The 19,661-nt window shown below is 40.5% G+C and overlaps 1 protein-coding gene across 1 annotated transcript in view; it reads right to left on the reverse strand.

Moving 5' to 3' along the window:
- Positions 1-392: 392 nt before the first annotated feature.
- LOC131069403 (protein OPI10 homolog) overlaps positions 393-19,661 on the reverse strand; it is a 77,074-nt gene continuing 57,805 nt past the window's right edge. The window contains exon 3 of the mRNA XM_058004803.2: positions 393-1,182. Within this exon, the coding sequence (XP_057860786.1) occupies positions 722-1,182 (461 nt within the window). The 3' untranslated portion in view covers positions 393-721. The remainder of the gene's footprint in view (positions 1,183-19,661) is intronic.

Consider the following 19,661-nt stretch of genomic DNA (forward strand, 5'->3'; position numbering starts at 1 on the left):
GTTCTTCTGCCTCGGCCATTCAATCCTATCGCTTTTTTCATTCGATCTTTTAGGTATTCAGGGATCTGCTTCTTTCACTACCTTCACTTCATATATTCACTATTTTTGTTCCATATTGGAAACAGCCACCTTACTGATATAAAAGTTGATATTTTTCTGCATTTCTTTCGATTACATCTGTATAATTTTTTGTGTAGGAGAAACACGTTACCAATTTTGGGACACGTATATGATTGACCATATTTGTTTAAATAATTGCATAATACTTGGAGCTTGGAAGTTGGCTCTTATGGTTGAATATTTTTTTTAAGATTGATAAGGGAACTTACAATAATGCATTCAAAAAGTAATCAAGAGGGAGGAAGTGAATCGAGGGAGGAAGTGCAGCAAGATAACATATCATCCTCCACCAAATTGATATTCATTTACTATTACCATTCATTTACTTCTGGTGAAATGCATCTTCACAAATACAATACAAAATAAACCATATAATCTTTTCTCACAATCTTCTAGGAGTACTTTTATGGTAAAATGCATCTTCACAAATACAAAAGTAGCTAAATCAGAGCTCAAAGATGAGAAACGTTGAAATCTCATTATTTGTGGACTACAGCAAGACAATTTTGTCAATCTCCTACGCTGAACTGTGGTTCTTACTCCTTGCATATATAACCAGGGAATTTTTTTATTAAACATACTGCTACCTTGCCTGAATTTCTTAAATTACAAAACTCTTCAAATATTCTGGATCTCTTTTTGCTCGCTCTTGAAACTTCTTAAACCATCGATCTAGTATATCAGAAGGAACAACCAATTTGTTTCCATCCATGGAACAAAAAGATTGCATGAAATTGAATAGATTTTCTCCGACCTTCATTGCTAGATGCTCTATGCGCTGCTGCTGACTGACATTGAGAGCAGGAATCATGCTTAAATCTTCAACAGACACACCTATCTTTGCTGACAAAGGAATGTTATCAGAAGTTAGCTGCATCTGACCACCCGGTTCTGGCCATGAAAGAGAAAAGACTGCTGAAGGGCATCCCCTATATACTGCACCACAATATTTGAATGGAGAACCTGGAGATTGTATATATACAGACAGGACTTTATCTGGTGGCAAAGAGAACTCGTTCAGAAGGAAAATGCACATCTCCTTTATTTGATCATAGGCTTCACCTGTTCAACAAAAGAGCGATGTCTTTTTTATGAAAAAAAAGACTCAAACCAATCCAAACAGAATATAGGGGTCAGTTAAATACTATTATAATGTTTTAACATCTCCTTTATTCAATAATAGGCTTCATCTAGATGACAAAGAGCAATGTGTTCTTATTTTAATTTGTTTAAACTGAAACCAATCCCAACAAAAGATGAGCCAAAAACAACTAATATATTTTGTCTGTTAAAAACATTAATGTAACAATCCAACACCAGACATGGAGGCATGGTTACCACAAGACACTGAGGTACCCGTACAGGGAAAGGATGGGAGTGTCTATTAAATTAGGGCACACAAGTAAATGGCTAAGGAGACAGCTATATTATATAAATATGCAGTCACCAAAATTTGAGGATGCAGGGATGGGAATGTAGTTCACGTTCCTATAATGGTTCCTGGCAACCATGCAAGAAGCACATTCTCTATAGTTGATAAGCAAAAACAAAAAAAATGTTGTTGCTGGAGATATGCAATGTATAATGTTAAAAAATCAGAATTGCAAAATAGCATACATAACTTGCAAAAACAATAAAACTACCATGCATGTGCTAAATAAGAAAAAGAAAGAACTTCAGTCTAAAACTAGGCATGACCGATTTAGTATCGGAGCAAACCACCCTCAACTAAAATGTTAGCTAATACCTTAGCTAAGCATTGTCATCCAGAGAAAGAAACAATTTCAAAGTTTTGCATGTACATGCAGACAGTCAAAGAAAAGACATGTTGATTTAAGCACTAAGCTCCGATAAGTCACTTTACAAGCCTCTTTATGAATTCAACCTAAAATCCTCAAGGAATGTGAGAGACATATTTTACAGAGTTGAAAGGCAGTTATCAAGTTGTGCTTTGGGGCTTAGAGGTTTATTACACGAGATGTTTTACAATGGGATCTCAAACTTTGCATGTAATTTTTTATACTTGAATTAATACAAAAAGAGAGATAGGAGTTGAATGTTAATATTTTAGTTTAGACTAATTTCATTTTTAAATCTATGATATCCACCTCAACATGTAAAACAATCTTGATGAATTTAGATCCTCTCTTGCATACTTTGGGTGTAATGTTTTGTAGGTCCTCACCCTCTCCATCTTCATGCCACAGTGAAATAATATTGACGAGTTTTACAGAAGGCTATGAAATGATTATTTTACAATGAGATCTCAGACTTCCCACAAAATCGCTTTTGACTATATACCAAGGAAAAGATTGGAGTAAGATGACCATAAATTAATTTAGTTTAATTTCATCTTTTCAAAATTAATAGCTACCTAAATATGTGAACCCAATTATTAGGTCTTAGACCCCCGGGTTTTCCCCGGCATAGTTTTCATGGCATTCCTTCGGGTTTTCCCCTAGCTTATTGTTGTTATTTAGCACTCTGGTGTGTGAAGATTAGCAAGACCTCGTGACCTTCTCTAGCTTATTATTTTTAAGCTATCTACGTGTCACAGTGAATTAATATCAGTGAGTTTTACTGAACGCTATGATTTATGATTATTTTACAATGAGATCTCAGACTTCCCATATAATAGCTTTTAATTATATACCCAAGAAAAATTTTGGAGTGAGATTCATCTTCTCCAAAATTAATACCACCTAAATATGTGAATACAATTATTAGGTATTAAGACCCCACCTTTCCCCCACATGGTTTTCATGTCATTCCGTCTGGGTTCTCCCTAGCTTATTGTTATTATTTAGTGCTCGAGGTGTCAGTAGATTAGCGAGTCTTAGTTTACTTAGTCGCGAGATGAAAATCCCATAGTACAAAATTTAAACAATATTTAAGGTAAATACTAAATAGAGAACATAGTGGGCTTCCAAAGGTGTTTTGTACACCAAATTGGTGTCTCACTTGGCTGTGACCTAAGAAACTGCTGTCATTTTATTTTTTGTGTTATACAAAACCAATACTAGAAGTTCAACGAAAGGTGAAGATTTATACAATACTAGTTGACTATTTATTGATGATTCAATTAAGAGCAATCTCAATTTCAATGGAAATTCAAATGTACGATGAGACAACATAGAAAACATACTAACTTGGAAAAGCATGAATTTAGAAATGTTTTGATTGATGGTATATAAGATTAATGTTTGTATTCATTTATTCCATATTTTCAGTTTTATTGTGTGAAACACAGCAAGGGTTGTATTGGTTTAGTCTTCCAATATTATCCTTCAACAAAATATTTAATGCTGCAGCTTTCTGGATTTGTTTTTCTTAAGCGACCTATGAAAATACCTTTATTGATTTCTGGTTCCTTTATTGATTCTTATTTGATTAAGGATTAAGAGGGAGTCCTATCTTCAATAAAGACTTAGTATTAAAGAATTGACAATCATTTGTTAAGTCTAGGGTTTTGTAAAGTTCTTTCTTTCTTAAAGTATTTTGGTTTTTGATGTGATGATTTAACTCTATTCTTATCATTGGAATATACGGAATAATTAGCGCAAGGATCTAAATTTATTGTCTTCTAGGATTAGAAATATGTCAAGGATCTATGTGATGATTTAACTCTATTCTTATCATTGGAATTTAAGGAATAATTAGCGCAAGGATCTAAATTTATTGTCTTCTAGGATTAGAAATATGTCAAGGATCTAACCAAATTATTCCAAGTCAAGTATACTTTTGATATTTAAAATAATGGATTGTAAACCTTTATGAAAACTAACATAAAGATTTAGGATGTCTGTAGCAAAGTCTGATTTTGCAGATCCATCTAAAGACAAGCGGCTGATTGGTGGATGCCTCGGCTAATTCATGATCAAGGTTGAAGCATGTTGTTGCTGCCAAGCATATCTTGTTGCATTTTGAAAATCTCAAATGTTGTGAGTAGAAGACTGTAATCACCTCAGAAGGCTAACTCAGATTCTGAAGTGTCTCAGATAAGGGAAGTCACTTCAATCTCCTGTTGTAACTTGAATACCCTATGATCTCTTAGGACTACAGCAAATAGTCCTCAGTCACGCTGAGTACTGCTGAAGCTGAATTCATTGGAGCATGAACTGTATCAAGGAAATTGTGTGGTTTTTCAAATTCTTGTTGAATGGTTTCTTTTAATTATTTATTATCAGAATCGTATAGAGATACCTGAAAATTCAGTGTCGTATGGCAGGATAATCTTGTGTTGCAAATGTTCTCATCAAGTCTTTTGAAGCTTGAGTACTTCAGAAGATAGACTTGGAGCTGAGGAGAACACCGCCTTGATTGAGGAGTCGTCTCAACCTCAGTGATGCATTGTGTTTCATCAACCACCCTCTGCAGGTAATGTAAGGTGGTAGTGTAATCTTCTCACGGAGAAGAGTAATTGTTACCATCCTCTGCGAGCAATGTAAGATGGTAGAAAAGATGGAATTTCATCCTATGCTTGTGTGTTGGATGGAAAGTGTACTAGATAGAAGATTATGTTTATTCATTCTTTGCTTGTGTGCAAAATGGAGGACTATGGTTTATGTAACTTCATTCTATGCTTGTGAGCAAGATGAAGGATTATGATGTTACATTCTTCTCTGAGAGAAGATTGAAATGGAAGCTCTTCATCATTCTTAGCAGGCAATGGATGGTGTATATGCATGATAGATATCATGGAAAGAGTCCATGATGTGCATATATATACTTGCGTTTATTCATGTCTTGCAAGTGTACATGATAAAGTTCTGGATTCATCCTCTACAGGCAAGGCAAGATGAATATTATAAAAGGTTCCATGATGAGTTACCATTATGTGATTTGGTTACTTATTACTTATGGTTACTGGCTACTTGTTGTGATCCTCTCTAAGGAGTGTTGGTTGAGTTCAGATTACAAATTACACAATGAATGTATCAAGAAAAGTACTTTGGGTATCTGCTTCAACTTGGGCTCTGCAGTGATCTCTTGGGCATGTAGAAAGCAATCTTCCGTAGCATTAAGCACTACAGAAGCTGAGTATATTGCAGCATCTGTTGCATCCAGAGAAGCAGTGTGGCTTCGCAAACTCCTCGTTGGATTATTTGGTCAAGCTAGTGGTCCTACCTGTTGTGAAATATGGATCGAAGAATAATGAGAGCGATTCTGGAAGACTGATTGCTGTAAGTTATTGATCGTCTCCATCATTGAATCCGGTTTTAAATACAAGAGGAAAGGTTGCCTGCGGACATGCCCCTACGAAGGCAACCATTCATAACAATTAGTTTGTTTATGTTTAATTTCTGAACCGCATGCTCTGTTAATATATCACTCTCTAGAATGACTTTCAAGCATCGATTTAATAACCACACACACACACACATATATATAATAACCAATTTACCATCAGTTAGATTCACGAGGGCTATATCTTAACACTCCCTCTTAGCAAGAGTGGATCTAAGTAATTTTCTTGGGAGCATATTCTGTCATGACTTCCAACACAATTCGGGACAGCATTTAATATAGTCTTGTCATGACAATAAACTCAATATCATGATATCCGGCTCAGTTCGGGACAATCACTTAAGAAGTCAATCATGAGATGATCACATACTTTAGGATCAAGATATCCGGCACAGTCCAAGACAACAACTTAATGTAGTCAATCTTGACACTTGGTCAACTATTGTCAAGATCGTCACCTTGAAATAGTAACCTTAAACATAAGAAGATCGTCATCTTCTTGAACACAGTTAGAATATTGCAATATACATTTTATTTATTTATTCATGAACAAATTACACATGGTAGGAATTTCATCCTAATAATCTCAATTATAATCTAGTCATACCAAGTTTACTTCTGAAGTATTCTATCTTCAATTTTGCAAGTGGCTTGGTGAAGATATCAGCATTTTGTTCTTCAGTACTGATGTACACTAGTTTTATGACGTTTCGATCTACCATATCTCTTATGTAGTGATAAGGGATCTCAATATGTTTGGATCGATTGTGAAAAACTGGATTTACTAAGAGCTTGATACAACTCTGATTATCACAGTGAATTATGGTTGAATTCAGAGTTTTTCCAAATAATAACTTTCTTAGCCATACCGCTTCACGAGCTCCCATGGAGGCTGCCATATATTCTGCTTCGGTGGAGCTTTGTGCAACTGCTGACTGTTTTCTGTTGAACCAAGATATCATAGCAGAACCAAGACTAAAGCAACACTCTATAGTACTTTTACGGTCAGTGGTACTTCCAGCCCAATCAAAATCAGAATATCCTTCAAGTTGAATCTCAACATTTTCATACTTTAAGCCAAGTCCGATTGTGCCTCGTAAATATCTTAGAATGTGTTTAGCAACCATTAGATGTATCTTCTTAGGTTCACACATGAAGTGACTTAATACATTTGTAGCATAGCAGATATCAGGACTTACCAAATATATGAGTGAACCGATGATTTGTCTGTAGAGTGTGGGATCTGTAGGTTCTGAATCTTCTGCCTCAAATTTTAGCTTGTGCAAATTAGTTTCCATTGGTGTAGCTAATGGCTTACACTCCATCATCCCAAATCTAGTTAGAATATCTGTGGTGTACTTTCCTTGATTTAGGAAGATACAGTTTTTCTTCTGCCATTTTTCTAATCCCAAAAAATAATGTAGAAGCCCTAGATCCTTCAGATCGAATTCTACTGCCAAATCTTGCTTACATTTCACAATGAGATTATCCTCTCCTGTTATCAAAAGATCATCCACATAAAGGACCAATATAATCATATTTCCATTTGAAGCCTTGAAGTAGATGTTGGGATCTGCTAGGTTCTTGGAGTACCCTAGTTTGGAGAGATAGTTGTCTATTCTTGCATACTAAGCCCTAGGTGTTGACGGGAATAATCATTATGTTATGTTGGTATATTATGTTTATGTTGTCGTCGGTAATAATGAGTTACGACGGTCAGTTAGTTAGCCGACAGGTAGGTAGTTGGAGTCGCGACGGTTGTGTCGCACCCCTTCGGCTGTCATATATTGTACCACCTCCGGGTGTTGGAGGGGAGGTAATGTTGACGACGGATATAATATGAACATCCTTTGACATTAATGGAAAGTTTATTCTGGTACTTCTTTTATATTTGCATTGTACATTGCTGTTCGATTTCTGTATTCTTCCTGTTTACCCAGTGAGGTAAACATTTGGCGCCGTTGCCTAGACGAACTCAGGAACGGAAGACACGGATGGCGCACAGACACAATGGGCCTACCCGTTGGTGAAGTAAACCCAGAGAACCGACGACAGCAAATTTTACGAGAATTTCATGAGCGCCAGGATGACGGACGTAGGGAAGACCGACGAAGGACAAATAATCCTTAAATTCTGAAAGGAGAGAAATAAAGAACACTGTTAGAAGCAGAAGAATTATGTTGATTGTATACAAAAGAATGAATTAATAAAGACGTGTTGTGTTTTGATTTATGTGTTGAGAAACATGAAATTGTATCACAATTAAAGCCCAATTTACTAAATAAAGACAGAAATAAGAAATTAGAAACCGACGAGTGGGAGGCTGCGCAGAAGGCTTTGATTCTGGAACAACGTGTAGAACGTAGACGGAGGCTGAGGCAACTTGCCGAAGGACGACCTGCCGAAGGGTTGCCCGAAGGGAACCAAGGAGGTGTCACGGAAGGTGCAGAAGCCGAGGGGAATTTCTATGCGTCGCCAGACTACGGTAGAGCGAGAAGCCTTGAAGAGTTTCTGGAGGAAACTAGGTTACGGAGAGAACTAGTTGAAGAGACTCGAGATCGGTTCAAAAACTTATCTCTCACGCCACAAAGGGAGGATCACCGAAGGGAGCCGGGCACAGGTGACGACGAAGCGCCACAAAGGGAGGATCACCGAAGGGAGCCTGGCACGGGTGACGACGAAGGGGAAGTTAACCGCACGGTAGGTATAAGGCAGAACACCGTACCTTTGGTCACCACCACAGGAGGCATCAGCGGCATCGGAGGGAGCAGCACCGGAGGGCAGACACAGCCACAACCACCTCCAAGTAGACGATTTCCATCAATGGCGACCAAACAGAAGTTACCCAAATTCAACGGGGATAGCAAAGATGATCCCGCATGGCATTGCCGTACATGCGAAACCATCTGGACAGCCAACGGGGTGACTGACCAGGATGAATGGATGAAGCAGTTCCCCGCCACATTGAGAGGAGTGGCTATTGACTGGTATGCAGACTTGGATAAAACCAGTGTAACTATGTGGGATGAATTGAAGAAAGCATTCAAGAAGGAATTCCGGCTTCTCCGGGATGATAACGAGATAGTTTCCGAAATCTACGAAACAAAGCAAGGAAAGAAGGAGACTGTACGGGCGTACGGGCGCCGACTAAAAGAGTTAGTCGGGAAAATGGAAAGCCAACCAGCCGATGGCTTGAAGAAGAGGTGGTTTGTCGAGGGTTTGAACCCTAAGCTACGACGGAAGATGAAAATTGTGCCTCCAACATCCTACGACGATGCATACAACCGGGCCATGGACCTGGAAAGTGAAAATAAGACAGCCAAAAAGAAGAAGAATAGATCTTCATCATCATCTGAAGATGATGACACATCGGAAGAAGAGAGTAGTAGTGACGAGAAGCCGAGGAAGAAAGTCACAGCCCTTCAAAAAGATATGGAAAGGATGTTAAAAGAATTTAAGACAATAAAGGGGACTACAAGTAAGGACGATGAACTATGGTGCACGGAGTGTAAGGAGAGCGGCCACACGAAAGGTGCCTGTCCCAAGAAGGCATTCTGCGACATCTGCCAGATTATGGGGCATTCTACGAAGGAATGTCCATACAATCTGAAGGCACGTAACCAGCAAGTGCTCTTTGCGCAGGAGCAGCCATCCACATCGGAGGCAAATAATAATGCATCATCTGGAGGATACCGGGACAACAGACGCGGCGGCGGAAGGAATAGCAACAATACCAATAACGGAAGCCGTATCCAGTATGACGCCAAGGGCCGGCCAATTATCCAATGTAGGGCCTGTAATCAGTGGGGGCACTTCGCCCGTGATTGCACGAAGGAAGCCACCCTTCAGCACCTCTGCCGTTGGTGTGGGCCAGGCGACCATGAGGACGCAAATTGCCCGCAGGCAGGGGTTAATCTCCTCAACATTGAGAAGGCTGAGAAGACTCGTGAGAAAGAAGTATTGGCGATCACTCGCGCCCAGACGAAAAAAGCCACTTATCCTGACCCCCGTACGGAGAAGGAGAGATTACGGGAGGCAAAGGCCAATATTGAACGTGAGATGACGACCGAACGACGGGACAACGAGGTGGCGAGTACATCATCCCGTACGGAAGCGGAAAATAACATCATTGGGCAAATCTTGCAGATGGAGGTGCCGATAAAGGTAAAAGACCTTCTAGACTCTATGCCACAATTGAGGACTGCCATCCTCACCAATGTGCAAAGCACAGCATCGTCGAGTGCACCACAGGTAGGGGTTCCTGCCACCGCTACGAAGAGTACACCACAGGTGGAGGTTTCCGTCAGCCCTTCGACTGACCCGATGTTACTAGCCTTGAGCAGTGGTAGACACCCAGCTGTGGTAGAAATGGGTATCCGTGGGACTATTCTGAAGGACACCATTGTGGACGGTGGATCTGGGGTGAATGTACTACCAGAAGAAACATGGAAGCGGCTGGGGAAGCCCACCCTGTGGCCACCCACATTCAACCTGGTGGGAGCGGACCAACACGGCATTAAGCCACTCGGCCTGTTGATGGCCCAGCAAGTGACAATTGGTACGCAACCATTCTTGTTAGATTTCGTGGTTATTCCCTCAAAGAAGAAAGGCTATGACGCCATCCTGGGGAGAGTGTGGTTGATCAATGCAAGGGTAAACCACAACTGGAAGAAAAATACACTTTCCATGGAGAAGGGAGGGCGAAAATATACCATTGACCTACACACCCAAAATGTCGGCGAAGAGCTCGCCTCTTCCGACTCGGAGGACTCTAATAAAGGGGAAGGGGGTCCCGATGAAAGTAAGGGCAAGAACGCGATGGAGCCGAACAGTGAAGGGGTGCTAGAATTGGAGGGATGTTCTGAAGATGAGGTATGCTCGACTAACGGGCTCTTCCACTAGCAAATGGAGGATTACGAAATGTTCCAAAGCTACAGGCTCGAAGTAGAGGAACCAGAGCAACCAACAGAGGTGTACCTGCCGGAATACAAAGAATATTGGAAGGGAGAAGCCCCAAACCCTGGCGACGTAAATAATCCGAAGAGTGTCGGCACCGATTGGAACCCTGTGTGGAAGGCCGCAGTCTTCAAAATATTTATTATTCTTCTTCTTCTTCTTATGTACGGGAAGGAGACCATGGTCCCTGTAGAATTTGTGGTTCCAGGTCTTCGGATGGCCATGGAAAATAAACTTGCCACCAATAGGTTCAAATTGAAACCCTACCACGAGAAGCGCGTAGGGGACCTAAGAGGCCGGAAGGACACCCGGGAGTCCGGAGGGGGACCCGAGAGGATGGAAGGGGACTCAAGAGGCCGGGCAGGCGACTCGCCAGGTATAGGACCAAAACAAGAGACTCTTGAGCGAGGAAAACCGAGAAGGATGAAGGGCAATCCTAGAGACACGGGACCCGAGCAGACGACTCTCTAAGACATCTAAATTAGGAGATGAAAAAAAAAAACGTACGGTCGTATGACAGGCGACCGTACGGTCAAAAAAAAATTTTAAAAAAAAAGAAAGAAAGAAAAAGTGGCCACCGTACGGTGGACACAGCAGATGGCACCACCGTGCGGTGGCACCACCGACGGTGGGACCACCGTGCGGTGGACCCACCAACGGTGGCACCATCGTGCGGTGAGACCACCGTGCGGTGGAGCCACCGTGCGGTGGAAGCCACCGAAGGCCGCGGGAATATAAACGCCGCACAGCAGCCGATGAACAAAACACCACGCCGCGTCGCGCAAAGGAAGAAAAAAACGAACGCCGAGGAGAGGAGAAGCCGCCACGTGAACAACACGTCGCACACGGAGGATAGAAAGAAGACACCGCACACCGCACAACACCGACCACGCACCGCACGGCCTGATCAACACGCACAGCAAGGGTTATGCACACCAGGACCCCGCGAGGGGCGCTGCCCCTCGACCCCGCGGGGGCGCTGCCCCAAACCCCGCGAGGAGCGCTGCCCTTCGACCCCGCTGGGGGCGTTGCCCCCAAACCCCCAATTTATTTTGAGCTATAGAAGACCACGGGAAGTGTTGTGGTTGTCCGTCTTGTGAGAAAGAAGCCTGCAGCTAAGCATTGGCGGGGAAGAAATAAGCCGTAGAGGGAGACGGATTTGGAGGTTGCGAACAAACAGAGTTTGAGGGAAGGCATTGCAGGTCCGCATAGTTGTATGACACCAAGGAGTTATTCAGTTCAGTTTTTAGCCTTTGGGGAGTGTGATGGAGGATTTCAGGTGTCTCCTAGCATTTGTGCCAACGGATTGTGGCCACCTCCAGGCATGACTGGTACGCTTTAAGGAACTCGGAGTATGTCTCGGTTGGACGTGAGGTTGCCTTGGTGGATGCACAGAGGGCTCGGGAGGAGCTAACCACCAGGTTGGAGGCACTAGTCGCGTGAGACTTAGTTCAGCGTACCCAGGAGTTGGATGCCGGGAGAGCAGCACAGGTGGCTATCGAGGACAAATTGGCTAGGGAGACAATATCAATTGAGTAGCAGTTGGTGGAAGTTGAGACTGAAAAACGTGTTTTGTAGACAAGTTTGGGTTAGGCACAGGAGGACTATGATGGCAAAGGAAGCAATATTGGTGAAATCCGCACTTGAGCATCGGCTGGTAGCAGAAAAGGTTTTCAGGCGAGGACGCAGCAAGTGTATAAGATCCGGGCCCGACTGGCGTCAGTAGTTCCTGCCGTTCATCTCTATTTTGTATTAAGTCGTCGGAGTCGACTTCTTTTCTTGGGGGGGATGATGTTGACGGGAATAATCATTATGTTATGTTGGTATATTATGTTTATGTTGTCGTCGGTAATAATGAGTTACGGCGGTCAGTTAGTTAGCCGACGGGTAGGTAGTTGGAGTCGCGACGGTTGTGTCGCACCCCTTCAGCTGTCATATATTGTACCACCTCCGGGTGTTGGAGGGGAGGTAATGTTGACGACGGATATAATATGAACATCCTTTGACATTAATGGAAAGTTTATTCTGGTACTTCTTTTATATTTGCATTGTACATTGCTGTTCGATTTCTGTATTCTTCCTGTTTACCCAGTGAGGTAAACACTAGGTGCTTGTTTTAGCCCATAGAGAGCTGTCTTTAGTTTACAAACATAGCAATTTTTATCACGTATGGTGAATCCTTCTGGTTGTTCTATATATACTTCTTCAATTGAACCATTTAGAAAGGTAGTCTTTACGTCCATTTGGTGAATTTTCCATCCTTTGGATGCTGCAATTGCAATGATTGTTCTTACTGACGTATACCGGGCAACTGGGGCAAATGTCTCTTCATAATCAATTCCTGCTTTCTGAGAGAATCCCCTGGCCACAAAGCGAGCTTTATGTTTTTCAATGCTGCCATCAGATGCATATTTGATCTTGAATAACCACTTGGATGAGACAACTGATTTGTCTTTTGGTCTGGCACTATATCCCAAACATCATTCTTTAGTATAGATTGGTATTCTTCAACCATAGCATCTTTCCAAGCCTGTTTTGATAAAGCTTCTCTGACATTTGTTGGTTCAGAATTTGTGAGTTCGGTTAGAAGTGCAGCATAACATTTTAGAGTTCTTGTTCTCTTATTTTCTTTGGAAATTTCATTTGGTTCTACATTATTCTCTTCAATCATTTTCCTTGCCCATAGAGGTCTTTTCTTGTTATTGAGTGTTTCAATATTTTCATCAACAAGAGGTTCAAAAGCTCTTATGATGTCCTCCCTCTCAGTGTCTGAAAGTTCATAATTTTCTATGATATTCTCCCTCTCAATCTCAATTATGTGATCTTCTTCTTCTTTAGTAATGTTATCATCCTCAGGTTCTTTGAGTGTAGTGTTTTCTTCAAACTTTACATCTCTACTTATCTCAACAGATTTTTTCCCTGGAATGTAAATGCGATATCCTTTAGTATTTTCACTATAGCCAATGAAGATACCTCTTTTTCCGGATGGTTCTAGTTTTGTCCTCTTTTCTTTAGGAACATGTATATATACGGGACAGCCAAATATCCTTAAATGACTTAAGTCTGGTTTGTTCCCTGTAAAAGCTTCTCAGGAGTTATGTTTTCTAGAATTGAGTGCGGACATTTGTTTTGAATGTAGACTATTGCATTTGAAGCTTCTGCCCAGGATGGAGTGTGTAAGTTTTGGTCATGCATCATGGCTTTTGTTGCTTCAATAATGGTTCTGTTCTTTCTTTCTGCTACTCCATTCTGTTGTGGATTATATGGTACAGTATACTCCCTCTTAATCCCAACAGAATTACAAAAGTCTTTGAAGTTGTCAGATGTATATTCTCCCCCATGTCGAATCTTAACACCTTAATTTTCTTCCTTGACTGGTTTTCTACTAGTGCCTTGAATTCTTTGAACTTAGTACTTCATTTGAGTCTTTGCACTTTAGAAAATATATCCATGTTTTTCGAGAGTAGTCGTCAACAAAGATTATGTAGTATAAGGATCCAGTTAGGGATGGTGTTGACATGGGACCGCATAGGTCTGAGTGAATTAGTTCTAAAATAACTTTTGATTTGTGCTCGCTTGAGGGAAAAGAAACTTTCACATTCTTTCCCAAGGCACATCTTTTGCAAATGCCTGTGTGTTCAGATTTTAGTCGAGGCAGTCCTGAAGTAATCTTCTTTATGTTGGATAGAGCACTATATCTTAGGTGTCCTAATCTTTTGTGCCATAATTTATTATTATTTGAAACTTCAAGATTTAGTGCTTCCTTTTGATCACTGCATAGTTTGTATAGGCTACCATCTCTTGAACCTACTGTTATGGCATTTTTGATATTTGTATTTTTAGGCCAGAGTAGAACTTTATCTTCATTGAAGGTAACTCGATATCCTTGATCAGCTAGGCCTGAGATTGAGACTAGATTTCTTTTTATTCCAGGTACAAACAGAACATCCATTAATTGTAGAGATACTCCATTTCTTAGTTTGATAGTACAGGTCCCAATTCCTTTCATAGGATATGTGGAGTTATCTCCAATAGTAACCTCTTCACTTGAGTGCCCGTCAAGTGTTTCAAACTGATTTCTGAATTCAGTTATATGCCTTGATGCTCCACTGTCTATGATCCAAGTGTTTTTATTTGTATTTATTTCGCTTGATAGGGATAAGAAGAAATGTGAGTTTTCTCCTTTGACTTCGGCTAGAGTAGCTTGTGTTTTCTTCCTTTTTGGACAATTCCTGTGAGTGTGCCCATATTTGTCGCATTTGTAACACTGAATTTTAGACATATCTCTTTTCTAATGGTTTTTATTTCCTCGCTTCTGTTTGGAGAACTTTTTCTTTTTGTTGAAGGTATTTGTATTAAGTGCTTGGATTTCTCCTTCTTTATTTAGCCCTAATCCTCTTGAGATTAGTCGAGATTCCTCTTGAATGCACTCATTCTTAAGTTGTTCAAATTTGGGTAAGGGGGGTGTTCTGCTAATACATTGAATGTAGGATTCCCATGAAATTGGTAATCCTCTTAGGGCTATGAGAGAGATTTCTTGATCATCTACCTCATTTCCAATAGTTTGTAATTGGTCTTTTACTTCAGATATCCTTGAAAAGTATGTAGATATTGTATCATCTTTATTCATCTTTATGTTTAAAAGTTGTTGTTTCAAGGTTAACATTCTGCTCGCATTGTTAACTTCATATGTATTTTTAATGGTTTTAAATACTTCATATGCTTTAGGCAGTCTGGCTATAGATGGAAGAATATGATCTTTGACTGAGTCAATAATTATTTTCTTTGCTTTATTATTACGCCTTTTCCATGTAGATTTCTCTGGTTCATCATTGGCATGTCTAGATTTTTCTTTTATGTAAGACTCTAATTCTAGTTCTTCAAGAATGGCAATGATTCGTATCTTCCAGGAAACGAAGTTGGAGGCTCCTTCGAGTCTATCTTCCACTCTCATATTACTTGACATTTTGAATATTTTCTTAGTCGGATATATCCTCTACGTATATAGCCTCTACGTCTATTTGTTATTTACTTCCGATAAATGTTTATGAGTAATATGGCTGTCTAATTTATTCTCTTAATATGCTGGCTCTAATACCATGTTATGAAATATGGATCGAAGAATAATGACAGCGATTCTGGAAGACTGATTTCTGTAAGTTATTGATCGTCTCCATCATTGAATCCAGTTTTAAATACAAGAGGAAAGGTTGCCTACGTAGGGACATGTCCAACGTGGCAGTTGCCACGTATGGACATGCCCCTACGGAGGCAACCGTTCATAACAATTAGTTTGTTTATGTTTAATTTCTGAACCGCATGCTCTGTTAATATATCACTCTCCAGAATGACTTTCAGGCATCGATTTAATAACCACACACACACACACATATATATATATAATAACCGATTTACCATCAGTTAGATTCACGAGGGCTATATCTTAACACTACCACCATTCATTGTGATAATCAAAGTTGTATAAAGATGTCAGTAAATCCTGTGTTCCATGACTGGTCCAAACATGTGGAAACGCACTATCATTTCATTCGGGATATGGTGCAAAGAGGCGCCATTCAACTAAAGTACATTAGCACGGATGAACAGGTTGTGGACATCCTTACCAAACCCTTATCCAGAGTGAAGTTTGAATACTTTAGAGACAAACTTAGTATTGTGGAAAACGGAACCCTGATTGAGAGGGACCTCCAATCTCAGTGACTCTATCTACAGCACTTTGATCATTCTTTGCTTGTGAGCAAGAATGAATTGAGTCCAATCTAAGCTTGTGTGCTAGATGGATAATTGTAATTATGTAAAGACCCACTTGTGTATTACACTTTCTATGCTTGTGTGCTAGAACCATCCTATGCTTGTGTGCTAGATCCATTCTATGCTTGTGTGCTAGATGGAACTCTAAAGGTTCAGATTATGTATTCTCTTCTTCCCTAGTTAAGAGAGAGTGTTGTTTGTAACTAGGTCTATATATGGGTTCGGATTGCCCTTAGGCAACATTCGAACCCATTTAGGACTGGGCCCTATCCTAAAGGGTAACGTGCCCCCAAGTCTAAACCCAGCCCTATACTTGCACACCATCCTAAATACCCACGCCACAATAACTATATTGGCGCCAAAAAAAGGGAAGGAGGCCGACTAGAATTAATAAAGGCTAAAGACATATATAAATAAAGATATCTTGCAAAGACAATTCATTCAAGTTCAGCGAATTAGCTATGTATGAAAAGGTGCGAATTTACAAGGACGGTGCGAACTTGTCTAGACTTGTGCGAAATTGTCCAAGAGGACATAGGGCATTTTGGTGCAGTCTTGAAGCATGCAAAAGGGGCAGATCTGATATGTAAAGATCAGATTCAGAAAAGCAAGCTAAGTATTGTATGTTGTGCAATAAGAGTGAATACATAATCTGACCTGTGGGTCTTTAATGCTGGGTTTTTCCTCCTTGGAGGTTTTCCCAAGGTATTTGTGTTTGTCTCTTGGTTCCTTGTTTCATTCTTGAATTTACTTGATTATAGTTTACTAAATTACAAATCTGATTACTAATCTAGGGCATGAATTTAATAGGAACTTGATCTAAAATTCCATCAACCCAGAGCTAGTATCGTGTCTTGAACTGATGGGAATCCAAACATTTCTTTTACCAGACTCTCAAAAGCTGAACATAAAGAATTACACTTTGGAGTCATAAGATACCATATGTGAGTATCATGACCTTGATCAGAATGTGTTGGAGGAGGAAAGATCAGATCATGATCTAAAGGACTATGACAGAAGGCATATGTATGTTTTAATGCTGCTGAAGTTGTTCATTGCAGATGCTTTGATTCCAAAAGTTATATGCCATCAATGCAGCATTCTTTAGGAGAATTTAAAAACCAAATACTAGACATTAGAAGCTGGCCAAACCTTCTTTTTGAAGATCTGACTGCTTTTCTTATAAGTTGCAAGAGAGTAGAACCATCTTCAAGTAGTTGTCAGGTCTTAAAGATCCAAGTGATTAAATTGTTTGATATCTGTTGATGTAGGAAATCGTACTGCTACTCTTTCGATCAACACAGAATAGAATATTGAGGTAATCCCATTCTCTCTTGCATAAGGAAATTTCTAGTGCTACTAAGACGATCACAAGAAGACAACCTCAAGGTTTACACTGTCAGTTCTTGACTGTGGGATAACTCAGCGATTCATGTATTTTGCTGGTAAACACAAAGGGGCGTATGTTAGTGGGTAGGATTGGCTTCAAGGGTTCTACAGGTCGTCCCTAAGACTTTACAAGTCTCATTCTCATCAAATTTACATTAAGCATGATGCTATTTCGGGTATTTCAACTCTGGATTTATAAATAAATAGAAAAAGAGTAGGGAAGAGAGACTAAGCTACTCTAACTAAAACAGCATATTTGGGCAAATAGACAGAAATTTTAAATAATTGTGCTCTGCTTTGCCAGTTAGACACAACTAGGCAGAACCGGTGCCATCTTCAAGGAATAATTAGATTTTCAAACTACTATGTGCATACGCTGAATTTAAAACAAACATCCAGCTAGACATTTAGTAGTTGAACTAAACTTTTAAAATGTTCAGACTAATCATGCAAGGGGATTAACAATCAGCTCATCCTTAATGGTATGAACATAAAACTCCCATCAAATACCCACCCAAATAAACTATTTGTAAACAAAATGCATAACAGAAATTTGAATTTGCAAGAAGGGGAACAATTATCACAAAAGCTTGCACCCTCGCTAAGCTATCAACTTAGCAACCTTCTGAAACATGGAAACAACCCCGAAGTGTGGGACCTTGCGCAAGGGGTTGAATCTCCGGAGAAGGTCGGCTTCCTTCTTCAAATAGGTGCAGGTGTTGAACCAACTCAACACTTTAAACTAACTCCTAAGCCTATCCTAACAAATTGCAGAGGTAAAGGGAAGAAATAAATGCTTGAAATAAAAAAGGTGATGCACCAAGAAGAGATTGTTTCTCTCCCTACCGAAATGGCATAAGGAATCAACTGAAATACCCAAGAGATGTACAAACTTCAGTTGCACGAGTGACCCAAACGCATGTATGGAGGTTAGAATTTGCTAAGTGTCAAGAGGGGAGAAGGATTCCCACAAGCCACACTCAGAAAAAACAAGTTAACACAACATATATGGAGAGAAGAGCCACAAAGCATACACCAATGATGAAGGTAAGAAAACATACACAGCATGCATAAGTTGAAGTAAGGCAAGAATGTAATTCCAATTCATTCAAAGGCCAAAGGCCAAACTTACAGTTGCATAAATGAAAGATAAATACAAGAGAAGTGGGAGAGCGTAGAATAGCTCAAGCCAGTAGGGAGAGAACCCTTTACAATGAGGCTTAACAACCTTTATATAGAAAAATGGTTACAAGAGTGATCATGACCCCTGTATGTCAATTTGGGAGTGCAGGGAAATGCATGCACTTGACTTGTACATGCAAGCAACCTAGCCATACCCACAAAAAGCAATTCTGAGAAGGGTGGATTGACTGGCCTTCCAAAGTCAAAGTATGCAGTCATGACACAAGTCACCAAGCATGGCCCCATACCTCCCTTGATGGAAATCCTGCCAAAAATATTAAATGCACCCATGTGGCTCCACAAAAGAAGGTGCATAAGTCACCAAAGATGTCGGAACATTTAAAGCTTTGAGTGTTGATCACGCCATCCGAAAGTGTTGCAAGTCGGAAGAAGTTTGGAAAACTTTGGAGACCTGGGTCACCGTAGTTGGGGAAACTTCGAGGACCTGGGTCACCATAGTTAGGGAACTTCGGGGACCTGGGTCACCGTAGTTGGGGAACTTCGAGGGTCCGGGTCACCGTAGTTGGGGAACTTCGGGGTTTCAGAGTTCCGGGGTTGAATAACTAGGAACTTGGGAACTTGGGGGTTCCGGAGTTCTAGGGTTGAGGAAGAGAAGACTTAGGAACTTTAGAGACTTGGGTCACCGTAGTTGGGGGAACTTCGGAGACTTGGGTCACCAAAGTTGGCAACACTTAGCAACTTGGGAACTTCGGGGGTTCCGAAGTTCCGAGGCAAGAGAACAAGAGACCGATGAAGGGAACTTCGGAACCTTGGGGTTCCGGAGTTCTGGGAAAGAGAGAGGAAGAGAAGGCTTGGGAAAGGAAATTCCGACAAGACAACACTTCATACTTTATAATTCCATTGTTTTCACTTTGATCAACTGAGGCAGTGCTGGTCCATAGAACATATCTCTGATCGGTTCTCACTAATGAACCAAGGGCGTCATAAAATGACAATAGGAACCATGCACTCACAAGAAAATAGACACAGCTTGG

The sequence above is a fragment of the Cryptomeria japonica genome, chromosome 10 (assembly GCF_030272615.1).
Source record: "Cryptomeria japonica chromosome 10, Sugi_1.0, whole genome shotgun sequence".
Lineage (NCBI taxonomy): Eukaryota > Viridiplantae > Streptophyta > Pinopsida > Cupressales > Cupressaceae > Cryptomeria > Cryptomeria japonica.